The 25378-nt window shown below is 57.1% G+C and overlaps 2 protein-coding genes across 8 annotated transcripts in view; one reads left to right on the top strand and one right to left on the bottom strand.

Moving 5' to 3' along the window:
• Positions 1 to 10074, top strand: part of SIPA1L3 (signal induced proliferation associated 1 like 3) — a 238270-nt gene extending 228196 nt beyond the window's left edge. For 3 of the 4 annotated variants that reach the window (XM_059905574.1, XM_059905572.1, XM_059905573.1), the window contains 4 exons: positions 1434 to 1577; positions 4566 to 4701; positions 6420 to 6501; positions 7786 to 10074. In XM_059905574.1, coding sequence (XP_059761557.1) covers positions 1434 to 1577; positions 4566 to 4701; positions 6420 to 6501; positions 7786 to 7929 — 506 coding nt within the window. In that variant the 3' untranslated portion in view covers positions 7930 to 10074. The remainder of the gene's footprint in view (positions 1 to 1433; positions 1578 to 4565; positions 4702 to 6419; positions 6502 to 7785) is intronic. The other variant, XM_059905575.1, reaches the window with a different exon arrangement.
• Positions 10075 to 13576: 3502 nt separating this feature from the next.
• Positions 13577 to 25365, bottom strand: DPF1 (double PHD fingers 1). Of its 4 annotated transcripts, none has more exons than XM_059904173.1 (12): positions 25334 to 25365; positions 19626 to 19786; positions 19444 to 19551; positions 17915 to 18042; positions 17550 to 17639; positions 17077 to 17155; positions 16750 to 16881; positions 15801 to 15851; positions 15591 to 15710; positions 14414 to 14526; positions 13783 to 13864; positions 13577 to 13647 (listed from the first exon to the last, which is right to left on the bottom strand). In XM_059904173.1, exons 1-12 carry the CDS (start codon positions 25363 to 25365, stop codon positions 13577 to 13579), a joined length of 1167 nt encoding a protein of 388 aa, XP_059760156.1. The 4 variants fall into 4 exon arrangements, with proteins under 4 accessions (XP_059760156.1, XP_059760155.1, XP_059760157.1 ...); XM_059904172.1 differs by lacking the exon at positions 25334 to 25365 and adding an exon at positions 21213 to 21256 and having other exon boundaries at positions 13783 to 13894; XM_059904174.1 differs by lacking the exon at positions 25334 to 25365 and adding an exon at positions 21213 to 21241.
• Between the last annotated feature and the right edge of the window lie 13 nt (positions 25366 to 25378).

The raw sequence follows: 25378 nt of genomic DNA, 5'->3' as shown, positions 1-25378 counted from the left end.
GAGCGTGAGTCTGCACGCAAGGGAGCTTCCCGCCCTGAGTGTAGGGTGCCCCTCCGCCTCACGGGGTCATAGCGGCACCTCCCTCCCGGCTAATTGGAGGTGGGACTCTGAGATGATCCCTGTAACACCCCGCATGGTACCCGGAGAGAGGACACGCTCGTTGGGGGGGGGACATGGCTTTTCCTGCCTGAGTCACCTCCTGACCTCTATGCTTCACTGTCATCCTCTGTCCCCTTCCCTTCAGGGGCTGTGAGGCCTCGGTGAGCTGAGGCCGAGGGCCTAAGCCCAGCACGGGGGTCTCGCTCTGTCTCTGCAGCAAATGCAGCTGTTGGCGCAGTGCTTGTGCCATCTGTCACTTCCAACACCCTGAGACTCTTTCTCTGCCCGACGTGTCATACCTGAACCGACCAGGTCTCCCCACGGTGACTCTGCCACGTCTAAACGTCATCCATACGCTGAAGCGCCCCACATTGTATCTGCAGCCTGGCACTCTCTCCTCCACTCCAGAACTCACGTGGCCAGCGCCCCACAGGTGTCTGAGGCATCTCACACTCACGCCCCCAGAAACTAACTTTTGATCCCACCCCCAGCCTTCCCCATCTTGGTGCCAGCTCCAAGATCTTGAAGTCATCCTGGACCCTTCTCTGTCTCATGCCCACATCTACTCTCAGGAAATACTATTGACTCCACCTACAAAATAGACCCAGGATCCGTCCACTTGTTCCTGCAGCCCCACCTGGTCCTGTCCGCCCTCATCTCACTCCTGGACCATCGCAGGAGCCTCCCCGCTGCCTCCCTGCTCCCTGCTCCCCCCGCCCACCGTCTGTCCCCCACACGAAGCCAGAGGGACCCTCTGGACACCTGTGACAGGTCACACTCCTTCCTGCTCAGAGCCCACCTGTGGCTCCCTGTCACCCAGGGGAAGAGAGAAAGTTCTCATCATGGCCCACAGGGCCCCACACAGTCCAGCACTGTCACCTGTGACTTCACCTCCCACTGCTCTCTGCCTCTCCTGTCCCAGCCACGCGGGCCCCCTCAATGTTTCTTAAACCTCTAGGCACGTTCCTGCCTCAGGGCTTTTTCACTGGCTGTTTCAGCTGCCCAGAATGCTCTTCCTCCAGGTGCCACCTCCCCGCCCCGCCTCCCTTCATTCAGAGCTTTGTGCAAAGGCCATCTTCTCAGCGAGGCCTCCCCGAGCACCCTAAAATCATACCTACGTAAACATCCAACGCTCCTACCCCCTTACCCTGCTGGATGTTTTCCCTGGCATTTATCATCTAATAAATGTAGTGTACTCGTTTAATTATATGTAACAGGTATAACAGTTACATAATGTTACATAATTGTATGTGAAGTGTAACATAACGTGTTAATTTCTTTGTTTCTCCCACATCCTCACCCCCCCATCTCCCCTCTCCGCTCTCCCCACCCAGCCACCATCTCAGCCTCCGAGCTCTCACTGGCCGATGGGCGGGACCGGCCCCTGCGGCGCCTGGACCCAGGGATGATGCCGCTGCCCGACACGGCTGCTGGCCTTGAGTGGTCCAGCCTCGTAAACGCAGCCAAGGCATACGAAGGTAGGCACCTTCCACCCAGCCCCGCCAGACCCCTCCTCCCTTCTGTGTTCTGGAAGGATCCACGGAGGGTCTTGGGGCTTTGAAGGGGGACGCACTCGGGTTCCAGAATGAGGGGGAGCAGGGCTCACACCCTGCCCTGTCCCTTGGTCACCGTGCAGCCCTGGGCAAATGCCTTCATCTGTCCGCCTCCCCCAGTTACCTTGTCTCCAAAGCTGGGGTGAGACTGTACCCCACTGCCCGGAGCCGCGGGGGGAGCCTGTGGGTAAAACGTGTCAGGCACGGAACACGCGCTCAGCAGACAGGACTTGCTGTTATTATTACCGTGCAGAATTGCCATAATCCAAATTGTGCTTAGACGTACTTTGGCTGCAAGTGGCAGAAAATCCAAATTAACAATGGCTTAAACAAACAAGGTTTTATGCAGTAAAAATGCCTGGGGTGGGCAGTCGGGGGCTGGTGTGGCGCTTCCACAAACGTACTACAGCTCAAGCCCCTTCCGCGCCTGCGCTGCCATTCCTGGGGGGCCTCACCCTCACAGTCAGGCCACTAGAGCTCTGGCCATCATGTCCAGCTCTGACCAGCGGGGGAGACATCCCCTCCCTTTGAGGACATTTCCCAAAGCCTTATACTCCTCCTACACTTGCTTCCCGTTGGTCAGAGTGTCACGGCCACACCTTGTTCCAGGGCAAGCCGGGGTGTGAGGCCTCGTGCGAGGCTGAAATTTGTGATGTGTTATTACCGAGAAGGGGAAAGAAAAGCCATGAGGGACAGCTGGCAGTCTCTGCCACTTCTCTCCCGTGTGACCTTGGGCAAGCGGCTTTACCTTTCTAAGCCTCAGTTCCCTCATCTGTGAAACCCTGACAGACAAGAACATATTCTTCTGGCTCATTTTTCATCTTTTAGGCCACAGCTTTGCTGTCCCTCCTCCAGGAAGCCTTCCCTGATATCCCTTAGTCTGGATCAGGCACCTCCTCTGGGCTCCTATAGCCCTGACCGCTCTGCCTGTGCCCTGGCTTTCTAATGATGGCAAGACCCGGGGCTGTCTCAGTCACCACTGGGTGCCCAGCACGGGTCTGGCACGGAGCAGGATCTGTTAAACCAGACCCATACGATACACATCCTTCTTATTTCCATGTGTGAGCCAGCCCACATCTGACAGGTGGCCCTGGAGGAAGCTCCTCCCTCTTTGCTTCCATTCATTGCTTCCATCCTGTCCTGCAGCCTCTCCCCAAGCCACGGGATGAAGGCAGTCAGGCCTGTGGGGTGGGGAGGGCATGGTAGGAGGGAGAGCGACAGAGGATACAAGGCCCGGCCTCAGGGGTACCGCGGCCTTACGCTCCAGAACCAGTGGGGAGTGGCTGCCAGGCGGTGGCCCAGCGCTGCCGTCCAGAGGCCCGATGAGCTCGGGGGTGGGGGGCACTTCCCGAAGGAGGTGACTCTGTGCCACAGTGACGTTACGGAGCATCTCCTCAGCCAGCACGTTACCACTTCACAAACATCATCTCTTCCGCTCTTCAGCCTGAGGGATGTATTCGGATCCCGTTTACAGATGAGGCGACTGAGGCTCGGCTGCCACAGTCACCGGGCCAAGATTGTACACTTCTCAGCATGCGCCAGTGGGTCGTATGTTGGTTAAACGACAATAAGCCGTTTTTTAAAAAGTAAAGGAGAGGAGTGATCAGGGGAATAAAAAAACCAAAGAGAGTGCAAGGGAGGGAACCAGAGTATGTTGAAAAGTGTTGAAACTGGCGATGGGTTCATGAGGACCCGTGATGCTCTCTTCTCTGCTTTGGGGCCTGTTTGAAACTGTTTATAGAAAAGTATTTTCGAAGAGAAGAAATATTGTATCCAAGATAGAAAACCACAGCTATAAAGGATGTTATTTAGAGAATTGGAGAAATTTCAAGATGACTATCTATTAGACAGTAATACCATATAAATGTTAAATTTCCTGAGTACGATGTTGTTTCATGATTATATAGGAGCATGTCTTTACTTTTTGGAGATGGGTAGTAAAGTACACAGAGATGAAGTACCAGGATGTTGGCAATTTACTCTCACATGGTTGGGGAATAAAATACACACACACACACACACACACACACACACACACGCAGAAAATAAGTGTGGCAAACCGTTAACAGTGGGTGGGTCTTGCGGAAGGGTATTTGGGTTTTCACTGCACTGTTCTTTGAGCACAGAGATATAAAGAGCACAGAGATGTAAAGGAGCCCGCCTTTGCCAGGTAGCGGTGCCCTCTCCCCACAGGGCAACACGCACCCCCTCCTCTAGTTGTTCACTCCCCACACATTCCATTGTCTGGCTGTCCTAGGGCTCACTCAGCCAGCTGCTTTTTGGATGCAACAGGACTGTCGCCAGTTCTTGCCATTGTAGAAGGATCACCTAATGGTCCCATCTGAAAATGCAGGCGCTCGGGCCCCTCCCCCAGAGCCAGTCTCGTGTCTGGGGTGGGACCCGGGAATCTTTGCTTTAATGGGCAGAGATTTTTTTCTCTCTTCCGTATCCATGATATTCTCTGTTGCGCTTTCCTTTTTGCTTTTGAAGTTTCACATTCTCAGAACTAGGATGATGAATCCCCACGTCCTCATCACACGGCGTCAACCCCATCCACTTCTGGCCATTTTTTCCCCTACCATTTATTTATTGACGAAACCAGGTCGCTTCTGCCCGATTTGGGTGGTCACTTCCCCACGCCGCAACTTAATTTCTTTCTCTATCCCTTGTATTTTGCATAAACTGGTCATCGGGTCTGGCGGCTTGCTCAGAAGCAGGACGGGTTATTGTTGTTTGTGTCCTGATTTGGTTTGGTATTTTGGCAAGAATCCATCCTAAATGCCTGTGTGATCTCACCGGGGTGTGATTGGCAATGTCCTGGAGTTCCCAGGGAGGGGTTGGTCATTGGGGGGAGGGGGTGGTGTGAGGAGGAGCCGGGAGCCCTGCCGACCACCGCCCCCCTCTCCCCGGCAGTGCAAAGAGCCGTCTCGCTCTTCTCTCTCAACGACCCAGCTCTGAGCCCGGACATCCCGCCAGCGCACAGTCCTGTCCACAGCCACCTGAGCCTGGAGAGGGGGCCCCCGACCCCCAGGACTACCCCTACCATGAGGTGAGGTTCCCTTCCCCCACGCTGGGTGAGAGGCCCCCTTGGCAGTAGCTGGGGGAGCAACCGCCCCTCTCACCTGACAGACTTCGGACTAATCCACGTGCTGGGGCCCAGCAGGGACCAAGTCGGGGTCAGCCCTGTGATGAGCCCTCAGGATTGTTTCACTGCCAACTTGGAAAATCGCTAAGTAGTGCCCCGCAGTCTCCCCCCCGCCCCCGGGCCTCTCGTCTGCCCCCTCTGTCTGCCCGCTCCCGGCCTTCAGCCTCCCGTCTGTCTGCCCCCGGGTCTCCTCCTCTGCAGGTTCCTAAATTATGCACATGTTCCCCTGACATTTACCTCTCACTCTTCCCCGGCAGGCCCCCGTGCTGGGCTGTCTGGGGACACAGTGGTGATGGAGGCCCAAGCCCTGCCCTCACGAGGCTTCCGGGGGAGGGAGGAGGACGGGGAGGCGGGCATCTCACATGTGTCATCTCACATGTAGTGCAGCAGATTCAACTGCACCAGCTTGGCAGAAAATAGAACTACAAAGAGGGGGAGAGGATGGAAATGGCATGTTTGCATGTCCGTGGATTTCAGTAGTGCATTTCACACTCATCTGCACACCTCACCGTGCAGGGTTCTGTATACAACAGTCGTGCACTGTACTTGATGGGCAGTTCAAGCGATTTTCGAGGGTGGTTTTGACTCTCCTTGTTTTTTGCTTCACACAGTGGCTTTAGAACTCAACCTCCACCAAAGACTGGCCCCACTATAATAGCAGAGCTGGGTGGTTACAGATGGGGCAGCGCGGCAGGGGTAGGAGCAGGGTGGGTGTGGAAATGGCGGGACCTCCGGGCACGCTCCCAGACGCCTTTTGCCCTGAACTGATGACCTTCCTCCACCTGCCTCCTGTCTCCCCTTGTGGCTGCAGCTCCCCAAGATGCAGCACCAGCAGGGAGGAAAGGGTGGGAGAGGCGGGAGGGCCGAGTCCTCTCCCCTTCTTAGGCGGAGACCCCCCCGTCTCCCTCTCGTCTGCTGCGGCCCACGCGCCCCCCCGGCCCCGGCACCCCTACCGGGTGTGTGCGTTCCCACAGCGCCCAGCAGAGCCTTCTCGGCTGCCCGCCCTCCTCTGCAGGGGCCAGGTGGGCCCAGGCCTGGGGAATCTGCACAGAGGGGGAGCCACAGGCTGGGGTCCTGGGTGCAGAGTCCCCGCCTGAGCCTGGGTTTCCCCTCTGTCCAGTGGGGAAACCACCGTCCGCCCTGTTAGGTGAGACCTCATGCAGTACAGGGTGGGCTCTCTGTAACGGGGGCTGTTATTGTCCGTATCGTTACTGATCCTGTCCACCAGGCAGGCTCTCCCGTCCGTTTGCCCACTTACATGCCCCGTGTGCCGGAGCGATGCTCGGGCCTGCCGTGGGCTCGGTGGATGGGCGTGGGGGGGGGGGTGTTCTTCGTACTGTGCCGCCTGAGGTGGTCATACGTGGGGGGAGTCTCTCCCAAAAGCACACGCACGGTCCATCCTCGGGCGGAATGCACACACGGCAGGCCTGGTGCTCCCACGACCCGCATCCACATCCACAGACGTGCCCTCGCCAGGTGGAGCGTGGCCTTCTCCTCCAGGCATCCCTTGGGACTCCAGCAAGAAAAGGGCTCCCCAGAGCCTCAGGGACAAGAGGGAGCCTGTATCCCGGGCTCCTCCCAGCTGTGGGCCTAGAGCCTGACCCCGCCCCCTGCCTTTCCAGTGAGGGGCCACCGCTGGATCTGACGGGCAAGGTGTACCAACTGGAGGTGATGCTGAAACAGCTGCACACGGACCTCCAGAAGGTAAGGCTGCCAAGCAGGCGCTTCACGTGGCCCGCACCTCCCCACTGCACTTCCCGGCCCCCCGGAGGGTGGCAGGGGACAGCGAGGCTGAGGCACCCGTCCCCACCCACACCCCATCTCTTCTGGGGGAGGCCACCCAGCTTTGAATGTAGTCATGAGCGAAGAGTAAAAAGTGACAGTAGGGAAGGCTGGTAAAGCACACAGAGAAACCCTCATACCCTGTTGGAGGGAGAATAAATTGGCCCAGCCTTTTTGGAGGGCAATCGGACAATATTTGTCAAAACTGTAATTGCGTACCTTGTCGACCCAGCAGTTTCACTGTGGGAACTTGTCCAACAGAATTTCAGGCACGGGCAGAAAGAAACCCATGAGCAAGGATGTTCGCTGCTGCACCGCTGGTGACAAAAAATTGGAGCCAGTGCAGCTGTCCGTCAACAGCAGAATGGTTATATAAATGACAGGACACCCGTGCAGCAGAATGTTCTGCAGCCAATTAAAGTAGTAACAGAAATCTATATATTTACTAACATACAAAAGAAGTCCGGTAACTCAAGCAGAAAATTAAGCAAGTTGCAAAACCGTTTCCTAGAACATCGTCATACTTAACAAATGTTTAACAGCTATGGGTCAGAGGGGTATCTAGAAGGCGACATTCCAGATTGTTCCTTGTACTTATCTCCAGGGTGTGGAAGAGTGAGGGGAAATAAGACTGGAAGAGACTTTCACTTGCCGTTTTATATATGTTTGGGTAAAAAGCCAAAAGGTGGCCGAGTAGAACATGGGAGTCTCAAGCACAGGAGTCATAGGGGCCCAGGTTCAAATCCCACCCCACCACTTAATGCTGTGTGACCTTGCACAAGTCACTGCCTGAGCATGTTACACTGTCCTGGAAGGGCGGCCCTGCATCCCCATCCCAGCCCCCTACTTGCTGTGTGAGGTCTGGTCTCCTCTTCCAGGAAAATGGGGGTAACAACAGTCCCCAACCCTTGGGTGGCTGTGAGGGTGGAATGAGGTGCTCCTAATTACGGTGACGTTTGTCAGTTACTGCACGTCAGGCTGTGTTCTAAGAGCTCAACATATGTGACCTCAGGGAGACCTCTCAACTGCCCCTTTCAGAGCGGAGGAAACTGGGGCCCAGACTTGCCCGAGGTTGCTCAGCTGTTGAGAAGCAGAGCTGGGGTTTGAACCCTGGCAGCCTGGCTCTAAACCACGGCCTAGCAGGGCTCGCAGGCCCCGGGGAGCCGTTCAAGGTGCGCCCGCTGACGGCAGCCCCCGCCCCCGCAGGAGAAGCAGGACAAGGCCGTGCTGCAGTCGGAGGTGGCCAGCCTGAGGCAGAACAACCAGCGGTTGCAGGAGGAGTCCCAGGCCGCCAGCGAGCAGCTACGCAAGTTCGCCGAGATCTTCTGCAGGGAAAAGAAGGAACTCTGAGGTGGAGAGGCGGCCACCTCCACCCCTCCGCCTGGGCAGACCTGGGGCTCCTGCTCTCCTGTCCTTCAGCCCGGCTTCTGGCTGCAGGCGTGACCGAGCTATGCAGCCAGGGCCCCCCCCGCCCTTCCGTGGACACGGACACTCGGGGTGGCAGTGGGACCTGAGGGAGGCCTCACCAGGCTGTGAGCTGGGGTCCGCTCCTGGCCCTCGAGCCCCAGAGGGTGACGTGGTCTCCGGCCTCCCTCTGAGCCGCCACCTGAGGTTCCTGGGGGCTGGGCCACGCCCACACTGCCCTCAGGGTCCCATCGTGCCATCCGCATCCAGCCTCTTCCTAGGACCAAGCCATTGGAAGCTGTAGGAAGGGGGTGGAGGGCAGGAGTGAGTCTCCAAACCCCACAGCTCCAGGAATCCCCAGACCGGGTTTCTTCACCACGTACAGCAGCGTCTGGGCTTATGGGGCCAAGACCCCTGCCTGAGAAATCACGGTGGGAAACCAGCCCGCTCTCCCTCACGCCCGGAGAGGTGCGGGCCGGCGTGGAAGCGGGCCAGGGCTCTTGGTTCCTGGTGCACTGGCTCCAGAAAGCATGGACATTGACCCCTCCCTACCCTGTCCTCCAAAAAGCAACCAGGAGCACTTTCTTAGAGTTTGACTTATTTTCTTGGGGGGTCCCAGGGTGGAGCGAGGAAACCCCAGCATCCAGAGTTAACTTCTTTGAGGGGGAAGGTATTTGCACGCTCGGGACCATTTCTCCAGTCTTTGTCTACCAGTCCCTTGACTGCCAGAGGCCACGGCACCTGGGCCCCTCCGCCTGCTAGCTGCTGACCCGGCCAGGCCCAGCGGCGGAGCTGGCACGGCCCACCCCTCCTCCTCCCCGGCTCCGTCAGCCCCGGCCCCTCCCGGGCACCAGGAGGGGCTCCACGGAGCCGTCAGGTCCGGGCCGGAGGGAGGCAGCCTCCCTCTCCTCTCCGCTTTTGTTTCCCTTTGCAAAGCCCCTCGGCCCATCCCGTAGGCCCCGCAGTAGCAGCAGCAACGTCGGACACCGACACCGTCACTGTGCTCCCCGGGGAGCGCCTTGCTGTGCGAACCCCACAAGACGCTGGTTCTCTCAAGGCAACAAGGGGCAGCTTGCCAGGCAGCGAAGCCGGTGTGGTACTACGCTGTTCACCCAGGAAACAGTTTCTTTTTCTCCTTTAAAAACAAACAAACAAAAAAAAATATATATATATATATTTATTTTTTCATGTGGAGTTGCGCCAGAACAAGTCTGTACGGCCACAGTCTGTGGATTCCCCCAACCTCAAGCTGAGGATCGAGGCGCATCCCCCGTGGGCTGGGGACGGAGGCAGGGTGGGCAGACAGGCCGGGGGGCCCAGCTGAGAGCAGCACGCTCCGGCCGGGGGCCAGCACCCGGAGGGCCAGCCCCGTCCGGAGACCCCGCCGCCTCCTCTCTGGGGCCAGAAACCTCAGGGAAGGAGGCTCTGGGGACCGACCACACGGGACACGGACGTTGAAGGAGCAAGAGAAAAGGACCCTCGTCGCGCCTCCCTGCCATCACCCTCTGGCGGCACTGCAGCCCCGCGAGAAAGGCCCTCAGGTCTGCCATCTCCTCTCCCTCACCTGTGGTTTGCGAGGGGGGCCTGCCGGGTCCTCAGCCCTGGCCAACTACTGTGATGTCTCTGCCCCTCTTCCCGGGTCCCTTTTGGGAAGGGTTCTCCAGGACCACTTAACCACCCCACACCCTTTCCTCAGACCTTAACCTGGGGCTCACCCCTCCCCCACCCGTTTCTGTTTGTTTGTTTGTTTTTTTAAGTTGTCTCCTCATATCTTCAGATCATTTGAATCATTTTGGGGACCTAATCATGTACATCGACAAGTGTAAATTATGATTTTGGGTTTTGTTGTCTGTTATTTCTAAAGGATCTCTGCAAAGCACATCTATTTAATTTGAGTTTGGTGTTCTATCTGATGGCTGAAGATAGCAGCAGGGTTTTCTTCTTTTTTTTTTTTTTTTCATATGTTGATTTGTTTCATTTGGATTTTTTTATTCTTTATTATCTCCCCCCACCCCCCAGCCCCATCCCCGTCTTGAGATTTTCTGGCATGTTTCTGGAGGTTTTAAAGGAAATAAATGTTTCATAGAAGTGGCCTGTGTGTTCGCTAGCTGAGCAGCTGCCTGGACTCCCCGAGAAGCGGGTGTGATCCAGCGTCAGCCCCCTCCCCCTGTCCCCCTCGTCCCAAACGCCGTCACCCCCGATGCACGCACACACCCCTGAGAACCAGGGGGCACCGTTCTCTTTTTCTTGAAACCCAAGTGACAGAAATCCAACACTCAGAACGTAAGAAATTTAGTGAGAGCGCAGAGTCCTAACCACTGGACCGCCGGGGAGTTCCCCCGGATGTAAGAAATTCTTAAGTTAAAAAGAGGGAGGTTTCACCTCAGAATTCATATACTTGAGGCCTAAAAGCCAGACCCGGCCCATGGAGTTGTGTTGGTTTTAAAATTAATGGTCAACTTTTTAAAATCTGGAGATGGTACAGAAAGCAAGCTGGATTTCGAGCTTCGTAACTCTGTCCTCTGCAGCAAGACTTCGAACTGAGGGGCCCCTGCCTCCTTGAGCCGGGCTGTCACCCCAGGCCACACCCTGCCGGTGCTGGCTTATTGGCACCACACCCGCCCTTGGTGGGAGTAGGCCTCCCTCTGCCAGTCAGCTAGTCGGTGGTTTGGAGTGGAGAGCAGCCCCTGCTTCCAGGCCCCGGGGGTTCGGGGAGAGGTGGAGGTGTCTTGGAAAGATACCGACACAGCCAGGGACCTCAGCCCCGGGCCTAGGGGCTCTCCTAGCTGGGAGCGGTCTTAAACTCCTGGCCCCAGATCTGCAGCTGCCTTGGCGAAACACTTTTCGCAGTTTGACCCGGGGATCAGGGTCAAACTTATTTTCCAAATCTCGAAATTTCATGTGAGACTCCCAAGGTCCAGCCTCTGGTGGGAAGTCTAGGTCCAGCTCCACCTGGATCTGAGAAGCAGCCCCTCCTCTTGACAGGGCTGGCCCCACGGCTGGGGCTTTCTGGCCCACCTAGCCGTTTACCTGTGATGGAGTTTACTGTTTCCGAACTCAAACCTGATGCTTCTGTAACCTAGACTCTCCCGCACACACACACCCGCCCCACACACACAAAAAATCTTTTTCCAAAACGGGTATATATCTTTTTTCCAGAGGAGGTGGACCAGCTATTTCCACATCTCCTAAAAATTCTAGAGTGTTCCAGACACTCTCCCTGTCTCCGCCCTCCCTGAGGCCCCATCCTCAACCCGTGCTGCCCTCCCCCCTCCAGCACGGAAACGGCGGAACAAGCTGTTCTCACATCCTCTCCTGGCGCCTGTGACACACACCAACTTCCAACACCCCACAACTCGCACACGCCAGCCTGCGCTCTCGCCTGAACTGTGCCCTGCTCGTCCCTTCCCCATCTTGCCCCAGTTTTCCACTTGCTCTGCCTGTCACCCTCTCGCTGGCCCGGGCGCCCTCCTCGACCCTCCCCCAGTCTCCTCTGCCTCCCACCCCGCCTCTGGCTCTCCCCTCACCCAGGCTCTGAATCCCTTCCTGCTTTTGGCTCTCTCCAGATTTTTCTATTGTCTCCCTAAATTCTTTGTGTCCTCTCCCCTGAAATCTCATCTCTGTGTCATTGTCCTAGGACTTCGCCTGTGCTGGGTCCTAACTTCATCTCTCTCCCCAAATGTGCCTCCCCCCTCTTATTCTCTCTTCCGCTCTCCTATTTTACGTGCCCTGGTTCCCTGCCTCCCCACATGGAATCTCTTCTGCTTCTCTCTCCAGATCCCTGTACTTCCTCCTCTGTCTCTCCCCATGTGTCTGCTGTTTTTTATTACTATTATTGCCTCTCTCCCACTAAATCATCTCTTCTGTCCTCTTCCGCCATAATTCCTCTGGCCTTCTTCATCTACATCTCTCTCCAGGTCTACGTCTTCCCTCTCCTGCTCTTTTTCTCATTCTCTATAAATGTGTGACTCCTATCTGTCTCTCTCCTGACTGTTCTTGTGTCCTGGTTCTCACTCCTCACCTCACCTCACCCAAATCTGTCTTCCTCCTAATGTCCCTGGATCTATATCCCATTGCCCATTCCCCTCTGTTCTTTGCCCCACATCGGGATAGGGAGCTCCAGGTGATGTCTGGGTGTAGGATGAGGCGCCCCTGGCACCCCTGATCCCTACCACAGCCCCGAGGGGAGGGGCCCGCCCCCAGTCTTCATCTTTCCATCCCTTCCCTTCCCCCAGTCCCCAGCTTCCCGCCTCCCTCCTCACTGCTTCCCCGTTGCAGCTGCAGCAGTCCGTTGCCAGGGCAACCACAGCTGGCTGGGTGGGAGCCCCCTCCACCCCATCCCCCCCCTTCTCCTTTCCAGCGAGGCAGGGAGGAGCTGGGACAAAGCCAGAGAAAGGCGGGGTGCAGAGGGGAGCTGGAGGGAGATGGACGTAGGGCCAGCTCCAGCTGTTAACCTCGGTTGCTTCTCCCCCAGTGAGGCCCCATCTCCCCTTCTTGGTGACGCCCCAAACCAGCCTGGAGAACGAGGCAGACGACGTGGGCAGAGGGGTCAGGCCCAGTTTAATACACGGAACAAGTTAATTCACAGCAGAGGCAGGCAATAAAGGAGACTCGTTTACAAGGGGGGACACGCCTGGATTGGGGGAGACCCCCCCAAACCCACCACCTCCCCCACTTGCAGTCTCAATTTCCCTTTTTTTTTTAAACCCGAACAACAAACACACACAACCACAAGAAACAACCACGCCCCCTTGCGACCCGAAAATGGCCAGCGAGGGTGGCAGGGGGCAGCCCGGCCTGGCCGGTAGGGAATCGGGGCGGGGGGAGGAGGAAAATCTAGTCCGTTGCAGAGTCTGTGCTTCTCATTCCAGCAGGCGCTGGGCAGGGGCCCGCCTTGCCAAGGCAGGCACGGAGTGGGCTCGGGGCGGGGCTCTCAGGGAGGGAGCAGGAACGGAGTTCAAAACCGTGGTTCACATCATGCAGTATCCACAGTGGGCACCAAGAGAGGGCAGGGGGTGGACACCACACCCACCTGCCCTGGGCACAAGGGGGGAATGGTGCCCACCTTGGGTGGGGAGGTGGGAGAGCTGCAACTCCAGGGACTGGGGGGGAGGAGCCGCCAGGCAGGAAACTGGCGGAGACTGGTGCCCAGTAGATGCGCTCAGCAGTGCCCCCTCCACCCAGCCAGACCTTATAGGACTCTTTGTTATATATTAATTTCTTTTTTTTTTTTTAACTTTTTGACTTTTTCTTTAGAAAAAGGCTTTGTCCGTGCCCCCAGCTGGCATCCACCACCCCTCGTGCCCGCCCAGAGGCGGGGTATGGCTTTGAGAGGAGCAGAAGCCCCTGGTGCCCATTTGCGAAGGGGTGAGGAAGGAGGGAGGAAGGGAGAGGACCCTGCTGGGCCCACCAACCCACAGGGCAAACATTCCACTTGCACAGAGGGGAGGGGGTGGCCCAGCCCCCTCTCAGGCTCCCCCCGCCCCCCGGCCCCTTCCACTGTGGGGCATTAAGGATGGGGAGAGACTGGAGGAGCTCCAAGAGGCAGGTAGGCAAGCATCACCCCAGAGGTCCAGGTGAGCCAGAGCCAGGCCTAGGTGAGGGTGATGTAGGCAGAGGCCTTCTCTTTCAGGTGCCGAAGACAGAGGTGACAACTCCAGCTCCCTGTGGCGAGGCCGGAGGACAGGGAGTTAGGCCCAGGTCTGGTCAAGGCTGCCCCGACCCCCTCCCACCCAGCGGACAGCAGGAAGACCACCGTCCAACACCGCACCCCCGTGTCGGGCCCTCCTCTTCTCTCACCTTCCGGGGGCTCCGCCATGGGGGGACTCAGGCAGTACATGTGGTAACCCCGATCGCAGTCGTCACAAAACAGCAGCTGGTCCTGGGAGGTGAGACCCGCCCAGCTGGCACCCTGGGGGCACGGGCACCAGAAACCGGGGTGGGGGGCGGGGGCAGGGCCCAGGTCAAAGGGGCTGGAGGAGGTGGTCCCTTGCAAGACAAAGGGCTCTGAGAAGGTCATCTTTGCAAAACCCTGCTGGGCGACGAGCAAAACACCCCTGAGGACTGTCAGTTTGCAGTTTGTAGTTTAGGTTTTATAGGATTCTGTGGAACACTTAAAATGACACGGAGATGGTCTGGAAGCCATGGACGTGGGTTCAGGTCCCAGCCGTACCATTTTCCTGGCTGGGTGACCTTGGGCAAGTCTAGTCCCCTCTCTGAGCTCGGTTTCTTCTCTGTGAAGTGGGAACAAGATCACCTACCTCAGGGCAGTTGGAAGGAGTCAGAGTGAAGAGTATTAAGTGCCGGGCTCAATTAATGGACACTAACGATAGTCATAATACACGTTACTGGTGTTCACCAGGGAGGGGGCTCCAGGGAAAGGAGGCCGCCTGGGGGCATGTCCCGGGGAAGGGGGCGCGTGGGCACTCACGTCGTTCTCCGAGGTGCCACACAGGCTGCAGGACTTGCACTCGATGCACTGCCAGCGGTAGGTCCGCACAGCTGCCGTCATGTTCACCGTGAACTGTAAACACGAGGGGTGTCCTGGGGGCCAAGGGGCAGGGATGCGGTTAGGCGTCATCGTGCCCCTGGTGGCTGCTGACCCCAGGGGAAGCAATGGCTCAGCCCCCATCCCTAGCTCACAAGGCCCACAGCCCGACCCCACCCAGCCCACGGTGCCCAGAGCCTGTCCCGCAGGCAACGCTGCCCTGGCCACCAGTCTCCTACCCAGCCACCATGGCAACCACACTCTGCTCCCCAGGACACCATGGCAACCGCATTCCATTACCCCCGGTGCTGTGGCAACCACTTTCTACCACCCACAGCACCGGGCAGCCACGTCCTGTTAACCACCGTGCTGAGGCAGCCACATGCCATTACCCACAGCAGAATGGCCAGCCGGTTCCATTAACCGCAGTACGTGGCAACCACAGTCTCCCAGCCACAATGCCATGGCAACTGCCTTCCACAGAGGGGTCCCCACACCCTGGTTCCCTGCAACCCAAGCCCATTACACACGATGCCCCAGCAACCACACTGTTACCAACGTGACTGTGCAGGGTGCTAACCCACTGGTCAACCCACCACCCCAGCACAGATGTGCAGCCACTACCCCAGGCCACAACAACCACCTTCCACTACACCCAATCGCCATGACAACCATATTTCACTACCCATAATACCATGACAACCACAATTCATTAGCCACCGTGCTGAGGCAACCACCGTCTATTACCCACAAGTCCACCTTGGGAAACCACAGTCTATTAACCACAACTCCATGGCAATGGCAAGTGCCCTCTGTGATCCACAGCCCACTTCCCACGATGTTTTGGCAACCATCTTTCACTGTTCCCCACGCCAGATAAGCACATGCCGGTACCCACAATGCCATGACAACCACATCCCATTGTTCCCAGAGCCTCCCTGACCCCACTCAGTTTCCCACAATCCTCAGCAGTTGAGTCGGCTGTTTATCCTCAGTGCCCCTGGGATGTTCTGCATCCCCCCCCACCAGTCCTCTCACTCCTCTGCCTTCTCTCCTCCAGATCTGGACTCCTGGAGTCCTCTCCACCGCAGCCCCCAGAAACCTCAGGTGGGGGCATCACCTGATCGCCCACAGTCGGCACAGGAGATGAGGTCCTCGGGACACCCCGTCTTCTTGGAGCCACCCAGGCAGAAGTCACAGTAGCCATTGGGGATGACAGTGCCATCAGGCGCCTTCTTGGCTGAAAGAGAGCAGGCAAGGGTTGGCATGGGCAGGCAGGGACTCAGTCAAAGGCTGCTGCAGAAGCAGGGGCAGAGGGAGGCGTCCCTACCTGTGTGTTTCCTCTGTGCCTCAGGGACCCAGGCCAATTCTTTGTAAAACTCTGGGGATGGGGGGACAGAAAGAGGGGCTCTCACCATAGGCAAGGCTCCACCCTGCCCCCAGCCTCAGCCCCAGGGGTGGACCCCTTCTCCAGGCATGGAGGAGGTGGGGAGAGGGAGCAGCTACCCCAAGCTGTGGCCAGTAGCAAAAGAGAGTTGGGGGAGCCCAAATAATTCTCATCAGGACCCCCCCAACTCTTTGAGGACAACTGATACGTCGTCTTTATTAGGTAAAAACTTGGCAGATGCAGCTTTAGGAAGAGCCCCCTGCTTCCCCGCCCATACACACTTCTACCAGATAGCGCCACCCCCAACTAAGCCCCGACTAAATAAAAATTAGGTGGACACCACTGGCTGAGATCTGGTATGGAAACAGACATTCAGAAGGAAAATTCTGAACACAGAGGTGCCTCGGTGTGTGGTGGGGATGGGATGAAGAGACTGCCCTCTCCCGCCGAGGGGTGGGTGGAAAGATGGTTTTTCCACTGGCAGAGCCTCCCCCCAAGCCTTCCCCCATCCCTCAGCTGTCAGGGTTGGCACCGGATTGGCATGGGCGGTCGCCAAGGGTTCCCAGGCCACGGACCCTGCCCCTCGGCCAAAGCTTAGCAGAGAAGGGAGAAAGGGAGGCAGGGAGGGAGGGGAGTCATCTATCACCCCCCCTCCCCAAGCTCTAATTGAAACAATAAATCAGACCCAGAAATATTACGCCCGGCCAGGAGCGAGGGAGAGATGGTTGGTTGCCATGGCAACCTCAGAGCCAGCATCCCCCATGGTTGGTGGGGGAGGGGACCGCTGAGCTGGAGATTTTCCAGAAATGTCTAATGTGCCCCCTCCCTCCCAGGCTCCTTAGCCCCCACTCCCAGGGCCCCTCACCACCCCACGCCCTGCCCGCCTGCTCACGTTTATGGTTGTTTTTCCGGTGGAAGGGCAGGGCGTGGCGTTCGGCGTTCTCCTCCCCCTCCTCCTCAGCCAGGTGGGTGTGGGTGTAGTGGTAGCTGAGCCCTGGCCGGTTCTTATACCGTTTCCCACAGACTGGAGAGTGAGCAGGAAGGGCCGGTCAGCCCTCCCAGCCCGCCTCTGCCCTGGCCTCCAGGATCACACCTCCACCCTCTACCAGAGGCCTGAGCATCCCCCAACCAGGGTCCAGAACAGAAGGGAGGGGGCCAGGAGGGGAGAGGTCTCTGGGCCCCACTCTCTCTCTCTTCCCCCCTCTTCAGAAAGACTCACTATCACAGACATACGGCTTGTCTCGGTCCTCCAGGGAAGCGGTGTCCTGGCGTTTCCGGAGACCCCCGATGCCATATGCCTAGGGGAAAAGTCATGAGTGAGGGGCCAAGAAAGGGAGGGAACTAAAAGAATTTTCATCATTTGGGCCTGAAAGCCAAATCACAGCTCTGCCACTTCCTAGCTGTGGGCCTTGAGTAACTCCCTTGATCTCTCCAAGGTTCAGTTTCCTCATCCGTGACACAGGTATGAAGCTAGTTCTAACCCACTGTACAATCTCTGTTTTGCAAATGGTTTAATAGACCCAAGCCTCAACTTCCTCATCTGTAAAATAGGTATAAAAATCCCCTATCCCTTCAGGCTGCTCTGGGGATTAAATGAGGTCAAACTGGGGCAGGGTCTGAACATTGTACATACTCAATAAATGGGATCTGCATTGAGCGGAGGAGTGATGGAGAGAAACTTTGGAGTGATACCTTTCCTTTGGCCCTGTTCTTCCTCCTGGGAATGTCATCCTCCAAGTCTTCCACTTCAAGATCATGTGGAAACTCCAGCAGCTGCTGTTTCTGGGCACCAGGAGAAGGGAGATTGGGGTTAAGAAAATGAGGTATTGTTCTGCTTTGTGGGTGGGGCGGCTCTGGGCGGACTGGAGACTGGGGGTGTCAGGGCAAGTCAGGAGGTCTTCCAAAAAGAGATGACGTGTGGAAGAATAGAGACTTAGGATGCCCAAAGGCCCTAGGGAGCCAGGGGAGATTTCAGAGCAGGAACAGGATGGGCCGGGGCAGGAGACAGGGGTGAGAGGGCAGCTGTGGCCCCTGGCGGGGGGGTGGGGGGATCCTACCTGGCAGTCCATAATGGTCTCCTCCTCCTTCAGCTCTATCTTCTTCTCCCCTGTCTCAGCACACAGTAGAGCCTCAAGGACCGGCCCTTCTGGGAGGCCGCCCTCCTTCTTCAATGGCGCCTCACAGTCTGGGGACAAGGGAGGAGGGTGTCAAGTGGAGAACGTGTCCCTGGAGGACTCCTCAAACTGCCCAGATTGGAGAATCATGCTCTTTGCTAGAGGGAAGAGGCTTTCCCACACTCAACCAGCAACAGATTCAACCATACACCCTTCCAACAATACTTCCATACATCCTTTCCAAGGATGCCCAGACCCTGGGGAAGACACAGCCAGACCCTCAGAGCCACTTGGACACACTCAAGGGGAGACATGGCCAGACCCTCCTATATAACTACATACATACATGTAGGAGACCCCACCCAGACCCTCACACCTGGAGAGAACAGACGCTCAAACAGGACACACATGGACATACACAGGGGACATACATACAGGTCATCTGAGACAGCCAGACACACAAAGGAAGAGATACACCCAGACACTCAGATATACCCAGACACAAGGAGAAGACATATCCAGACCCTTGGGTATACTGGCACACCCAGCAACACTCCAAAAGAGAACATTAGACCACCAGATATACCCAGACCACATGCGGAAGACACAGCCAGACCCTACCACACACCTGAACATACTTAGGGGAGATAGACACACCTGGAGAGAGTCACTCAGGTGGATACACATACACACAGGAGAGAGAGACAGTCCCTCCAATACACCTGGACCCACACAGATCCTTGGATATGCCTGGACAGGGGAAGAGAGACAGCCAGTGACTCTAATAGTACTGGACACATTCAAGAGAAGTGATAAAACCAGACACTCAGAGCAGCACACACGTGCAGAAATACATCTAATACACCAGACAGACACTCAGGGAAGAGATTCTCCCAGACATTCCAAAGCATCTGGCGCTCAAAGGAAGAGAGAGCCGGACCCCCTTATACACCCACATCAGGAACTGCTGGACACTCTGATAGACCAGCCACACAAGTGGAAACAAACCTTCTAATACACTTGGACACACCTGAAGAAAGACACAGACACTGAGATATACACTTTATTACAAAGGGAAAGAGTTACAACCTGACACTGATACATCCAGACACACTCAGACATCCACAGGAAGCAATACAGTCAGATACTCTGATACATCCCAGCTCACAAGGGAAGAGATACAAAGACTGGATACACCTGGACACACATAACAGATACCACTCTGTCCTGAAATACGCCTGGGCCCAAGTAGGATAAGATACAGTCCAAAGCTCAGTCACTCAGGGAAAACTGGAGAATCTCCGGACGACACCCAGACACACAACGGCAGACACAGCCAGCCACTCAGACACTGGCTAGGAGGGAAATAAAGGCGAATGCTCAGAGGCACACCGGCATCACCACACACTTATCAGCGTGTGCTGTGGGCACCCATGGGGGCCACCGAAGGCACAGGACGGAGCTCCACCCACCAATCTTGTACTCGCAGGGCCGAAGTCTGGGGTCTTCCAGGATGTTGAGTCTCCGTTTCTTTCTCCAACAGCGGGCGGGGTACGTGTAGATCTGTCCCGGGGCCAAACCTGGAGTGAGAAGGGCGGTAAGAACGCGGCCGCGAAGCCACCGCCCCGCCCCACCCCCAACCTCCCAGCCGTACCCGGGCCGCGGTGGGTCTTCTCCATCCAGATGTAGCAGTTGTTCTGGGCCACGCCGGTCTGCGAGTCGAGGAACGGCAGGCGCAGGCTGCGCTCGGCGCACAGGCGTGCGTTGTAGCTGCGGCAGTGCTCGATGGCTTCTCGGTAGAAGTCCTCGCCTAGGCTGCAAGGGGCGGGTAGGCGGGCGGGCAGCTGTCAGCAAGGGCAGGCGCACCGGGTCGCCCGGCACCCCTCCCCCAGCCCGCCCGTGGGGAATGGGTGGGCCGACTCCTCCAACCTCACCTCTCCCCCGCTGTCGTCTCTCCTGGACCCAGGAGCCCCCAACCCGGGACTCAAGCAGGCCTTGAGCCAAGGAGTGGATACACACAGTATAGAAACAGATAAAAATACACCGGGACCCATCCATACAGGCACATATCCAAATACACAACACAAACAAATCGCACATAGTCACTCAGGATTCACACACAAAGAGAGACATATCCCAAGACTCACAAAGGAGAAACAGACACATCTCACATATGTGCTCACACAAACATCTACTGAAAAACACAAGTATCTCAAGTCCCATAGTGTAGAAGCAGACAGATCACACACATATACATGCACAAATATATATATCACATATCCAAAGACACACAACATAAACAATCACCCACACAAAGACACACAACATGCAAACAGATGACACACCACACACAGACACATCCACTTACTCATGCATCCAAAGACACACACAGATACACAAATGTTAAAAAAGAAAAAATGTTAAAAACAAACTACCCACATATGCACTTACACACATATCCAAAGACACAACACAAAAAAATCACACACACACACACACACAATCCAGATACACTATACAAAGAAATCACACAGATTCACACAGGATACACACACACATTCACGAAGATACACAATATAGAAACCAACATCTAAAATACCACATACTCAAACACACAAAGATACACACATACACAACATAGAAACAGACAAATCCACCCATAGTCACAAAAATTTGCACATAAATACATGCATACCTACATATCCAAAGACACAGAACATAAATGATGCACAGTTTCAAAGGATATGTACACACACTCAAAGACCAAAATATCCAAAGACACCTAGTGTAGAATGTGAAAGAAATTAAATACATATCCACACACATATCCAAAAAAAAACCAGAACCCGAACAAGTGACACACACTCCACAACCCAAGACAAAGGTAGTGTGGGCTTCACTCAAGTTTACCAAGGCCTCCGGGCCCCCAGGCCATTTCACCCTCTCCCCAACCCCGGGGGTCGCAGGGCGGGACATGACCCCCTTTCCCGAAGAGGGCGCCAATAGGGCTCCGAGTTCCCCATACTCCGCGCTCCTCCAGGAGCAGCGCGTCGGACACGGTTCTTGCCAGAGACCCACATTCACACACATTCGCAACCCCGCGCAGCCCGGCCCACGGTGACAGCCCCCCAGACACCCCATCGGCCCCACCCCCAGCCGCCACACACACACACACACACACACACACGCCCGTGCAGACCCGCTCGCGCGCCCTCCCCTGCCTCCCGCCGACCCGCAGCACCTCAGGGGGCCGGGGATGACCGTGGCCATCTTGCTCCCAGGGTCCTGCCCCCAGCAGGTCCCCGCCGGGCCGGTCCTCCCAGCGCTCGGGCGGGCGCTGAGGCCGCCCATCCATTCATTCCCGGGGGGCGGGAGCACCGGGACCACAGCCAATCAGGGTGGCGGGGTGGGCCCACCCGGGCCATGCCGGGAGTGGTAGTTCCCCGCCCGGGGCTGGCGGGACCCCGCAGAGAAGCGGGTCAGAGGTGGGGCCGGAGGCACGCACAGCCACTCACGCGCGCTCACTCATGCACACCTCTTGAGTCTCACACATGGGCCTACACTCACCCATGCACACCTGGACTCGCACACACCCACACGCGGCAGCTTACACACACATTCACACGTATACTCACAGCGTCCCACGCAGACTCACGCACACTCCCTCTCCCACACCTTCGCACAGACTCACATACATTTACACTCACACAAACACTTCAGTGCCAGGAGACTTAGAGACACCTTACAGGTGCCCACACGAACGTCCCACCAACGCGTGGCTCACTGACACCGCCCCCTCCCCCTAGTCCCTCCTAGCTCGGGAGAACCCTCTCCGGTCCCCCTCGGAGCTGTCTCTCTCACAGGGACCCCGCCCTACTCAACCCCTTCCCAGGCCTGACAGCAGCTGTGCTAGTTAGGAGATATAGCCACACCTCCTGGGTTCAAATCCTGGCTATGCCACTTGGTGGCCGTGTGACCTTGGGCAAATGACTTAACCTTTCTGGCCTCAGTTTCCTCATCTGTAAAATGCAGATGATGGCTCATTGGATTATTGTGAGGATTAAATGAGTAAGCATGGGTAAAGTGTTTTAAAAGTTACCTGGCAAGTAGTAGGTGTTCAATAAATTCATTCATTCCACAAAGAGGACCTGATATGTACTAAGATGTAAAATGGTGATAGCTAAACATTATTAGAAAGAATAATGCTGGGCACATAATAGATGCTTAATAAATATTTGTTGAATAGCAATATACCGAGTAGCCACCATGTGCCAGGCACAGTTCTTTAACAGAGATTAACTCACTTGATCCTCATCCTGACCCTGCGGGGTGATATTATCATTACACCCATTTTCCAGATGAGGAGGTGAAGTCACATGCCCTCAGCTCCTGGTGGCTGTTTGAAGGTGGGACTAAGAGAAGGATTCACTCACCCAGATGTCTGTACCCAATTGGTCACCTCCTTTCTCCCACTGTCACCCACACTGACTCTACCCTAAGGGATGCCCAGAGAGGGAGCTGACCTACCAAGTCACAACAATCACCAAGTCCCACGCACACACACCTGGAACACACCCCCCCACCCCATCCAAAGTTCGTGTTCAAGTTTGAGCCCTTGCATGGATGAAAACGCCCACCAATGTCCTTGTCCACCAGGGGGCTCTCCAGCAGACAGAAGAGGCATAAGAGCCTTCACCTCTTTTGTCACTTGACACCCCCACCTCACCCTGGTGAGAGAGAGCCCCTCAGGGTGTTCCACACTCATGGTCACTTCTGGACACACACACACACACACACACCTCTAGTCTTAGACCCCTTCTACAGGCTCTTCCCCATCTCCCCCAGGTAAGGCCTTGACCTCCCCCTTCCCAAGCCCAAACAGCAGGGAGTGGATCTCTACTTCACATTTGGCCTAGAGCAGATGGCAAGGGGAGTAAGTCCTCACACTCACTCTGGCCTCCAGGTCCCTACAGTGGCCACCCCATATCTCAGCCACGGTAAGCCCTGCCCCGCTCCTCCCAACCGGCCAGCTCAGCTCAGAGTGCCCTTGCCACCTTCCTCTCTCACCTTCCACCACCCTCACAGATCTTCCAATATGCCCTTACACTTTCTCCCCACACCTCTAGCCTCAGACCCCCTGCTCACTTCTGCCCCACCCCAGAACCTTTGCATCAGTTTTGGTCAGCTTGGAGCCTGAGTGTAGAACACTCCATCACTTCCCTGGACGCCCTTGTCCACCAGCACAATTTGACCCACAGCTGACATTTGGAGAGGGGTCTCCCTTCCCTTCCTTACCCCTAGTCACCTTCAGAGACCCCTCTCCCACACTTGAGCTCCCCTGCCCAAACAATCCTCCTGTCCCCATCCCCCAGCGCCCTGTGTGGAAACTGGACCACAAATGAAATCAATATTGATACTACCAATAATAACCACTACATTCAGTCAGTGTCAGGCTCAGTACCAAGTGCTTTACAAACATCACAGCAGCACCATGAGGTAATAAGAGCTGTTATGATTCCCCAATTCACAGGTGGTAACACTGAGGCTTGGGGCCGGGGGGGGGGGAGGGCAGGGGTGGGCAGGAAATTAGTGCTCAAGATGGGGTTTGAATGATGCAGGCAGCCAGAACTGAGAGCTGCACCCTCCACCTCCCACTCCCAAGGGGATTTGACCCGCATTCTCTCAGGAGCCAGTCCCTGCCCTCACCCCTGCAGACCCCTAGGAAGATGAGAGCAAAGAAGGGTTCTGGCACTCCCACCTCCCAGCTTACTCTGGCCTTCAGGTCCCTGCAATGGCTACCCCATACCTCTTCCAAGAGGTCTGGGTCGGGGTCAGAGTGAGGATGTCTGGATACCTATAGATCCACCAACCTGCACAGGAACCCTGTCCCAGCCACTTTGAGGGTGTCCCTCATAGGGGAGACAAGTCTGTGTGGAAGACTTAGAGTGAGAGGGAAGCAGAAGTGTTGTCACCGTTACACACCATTTCACGCTGACCCCAGCCCCGTACACGCCCTCCAAGCCCTCTGCCCACCGCAAAGCCACACGTGTAGGCGCGTGCCTGTAAGGTCCGGCCCCCTCCTCTCCCACCTCCCCCCTCACCAGAAACCAGAAGCTACTGGGCGCCTTCGGTCCGGCCACCTGGCACAGCCTTTCTGGAGGGCGGGGGCGGGGGATGGGGGGAGCCCCCGGGGCCCTCTCCCCACCTCCACCCCCCAGCACAAGTTGCTCAAGGTCAAGGTGGCGGGTGCCAGGGGTTGGGGGAAGGGTGGGGGAGGTCGCCCAGACCCCTTTGTGCGGCGCCGCGGGCGTTCGCCCTCCGCCTCCTCCCCACCAGGCCGGGGAGGAGGGGGAGGGGAGTGCCGCGCACGCCAACCCGGGAGGGAGAGCGGGAGCGGCCGCGCGCCTGTCACTCCCAGCCCGCTGTCACCGCCTGGGGAAGGGGGGTGGGGAGCGCTGGGACCCAGGAGTTCGGGATCCCGAGGGGGGAGCGAGAGAGATGGAAAGAGAGGGAAGAAGAGAGGTGGAGAGAGCGAGGGATGTCTAGGAGAGGTGAGGGCTGGAAGAGAGCTAGCTTTGAACCCAGGCGTCCAGGATCCCAGCCACTGGGCCCGGGAGGACGCTAACACTCGGAGGAGGGACGCGGACAGGGAGAAAGGGAGGGAATCCCCGGAGGCTGAGGGCGCTCCCAGCACCCTCTCCCGAGGCATCTAGTCCCCAAGGGGATGAGAGATGCTCTCGTTAGATGTGTACGGGAGGAGAGAGGGAGGGATCCCACGGTCTAAGCTGAACGGGGCGTCGGGGCTTTAGGTCCTGAAGACCCGGGAAGGAAAACAGCAGGGATCTAATCGGGGACCCCCGACGTCTCAGCTCCCACCCTGCGGCCGCGCGGACCGAGGTCCCCGAGATAGAGGGGGGAAAAGAGAGAAAGATGCTTTGATGAGGGGAAAGGGTGGTGGAGACCCCGGAGACTGAGGTCTGCACTTAGGCGTACGTACTCCCAGCCCCAGGCAGGGGCAGGCCCGGCGCCCCCAGAGACTCGGAGGAGGAGAGAGGGAGGAGGAGGAGAGGGAAGCCCCTACCCCCACTCTGGGTGGGGAAACGGCCTCCGCCACCCCCCAGCTCGCGCCACATTCCTTCACTGACAGCGACAAAGAAGAGGCGCCCCCGCGACCCCCGAGGGGCTCCCGCCCCCAGCCCCAGGGGGCGACAGGGGGTGGCGGGCCCCCCCAGGAGAGGGGGGGCAAGCTGGGGGCCCACATTCAACTGCCATCCGCCCACTGCGTCCCCCTCCCCAGCGAGGGCGGGGGAAGGGTTCGGGTAGGGGGCGGGATGGAGGGACGTGGACGGCGGGGACACTCACGACTTGAGCGGGTTCTGAATGGCGGTGGCCATGGCCCGCTCGGCT

The sequence above is a fragment of the Balaenoptera ricei genome, chromosome 19 (assembly GCF_028023285.1).
Source record: "Balaenoptera ricei isolate mBalRic1 chromosome 19, mBalRic1.hap2, whole genome shotgun sequence".
Classification (NCBI taxonomy): Eukaryota; Metazoa; Chordata; class Mammalia; order Artiodactyla; family Balaenopteridae; genus Balaenoptera; species Balaenoptera ricei.
This window is presented reverse-complemented; position numbering and strand designations above follow the sequence as displayed.

Excerpts from the sequence above, each read along its gene's own strand:
- DPF1 (XM_059904172.1), bottom strand. The coding sequence starts at position 21,241 with ATGGCCACGGTCATCCCCGGCCCCCTGAG. Across the intron at positions 17,156-17,549 it reads AGAACAGGGCCAAAGGAAAG|GCATATGGCATCGGGGGTCT; the intron begins GTATCACTCCAA and ends CTTTTCCCCTAG. Across the intron at positions 16,882-17,076 it reads CAAGCCGTATGTCTGTGATA|TCTGTGGGAAACGGTATAAG; the intron begins GTGAGTCTTTCT and ends CTCACTCTCCAG.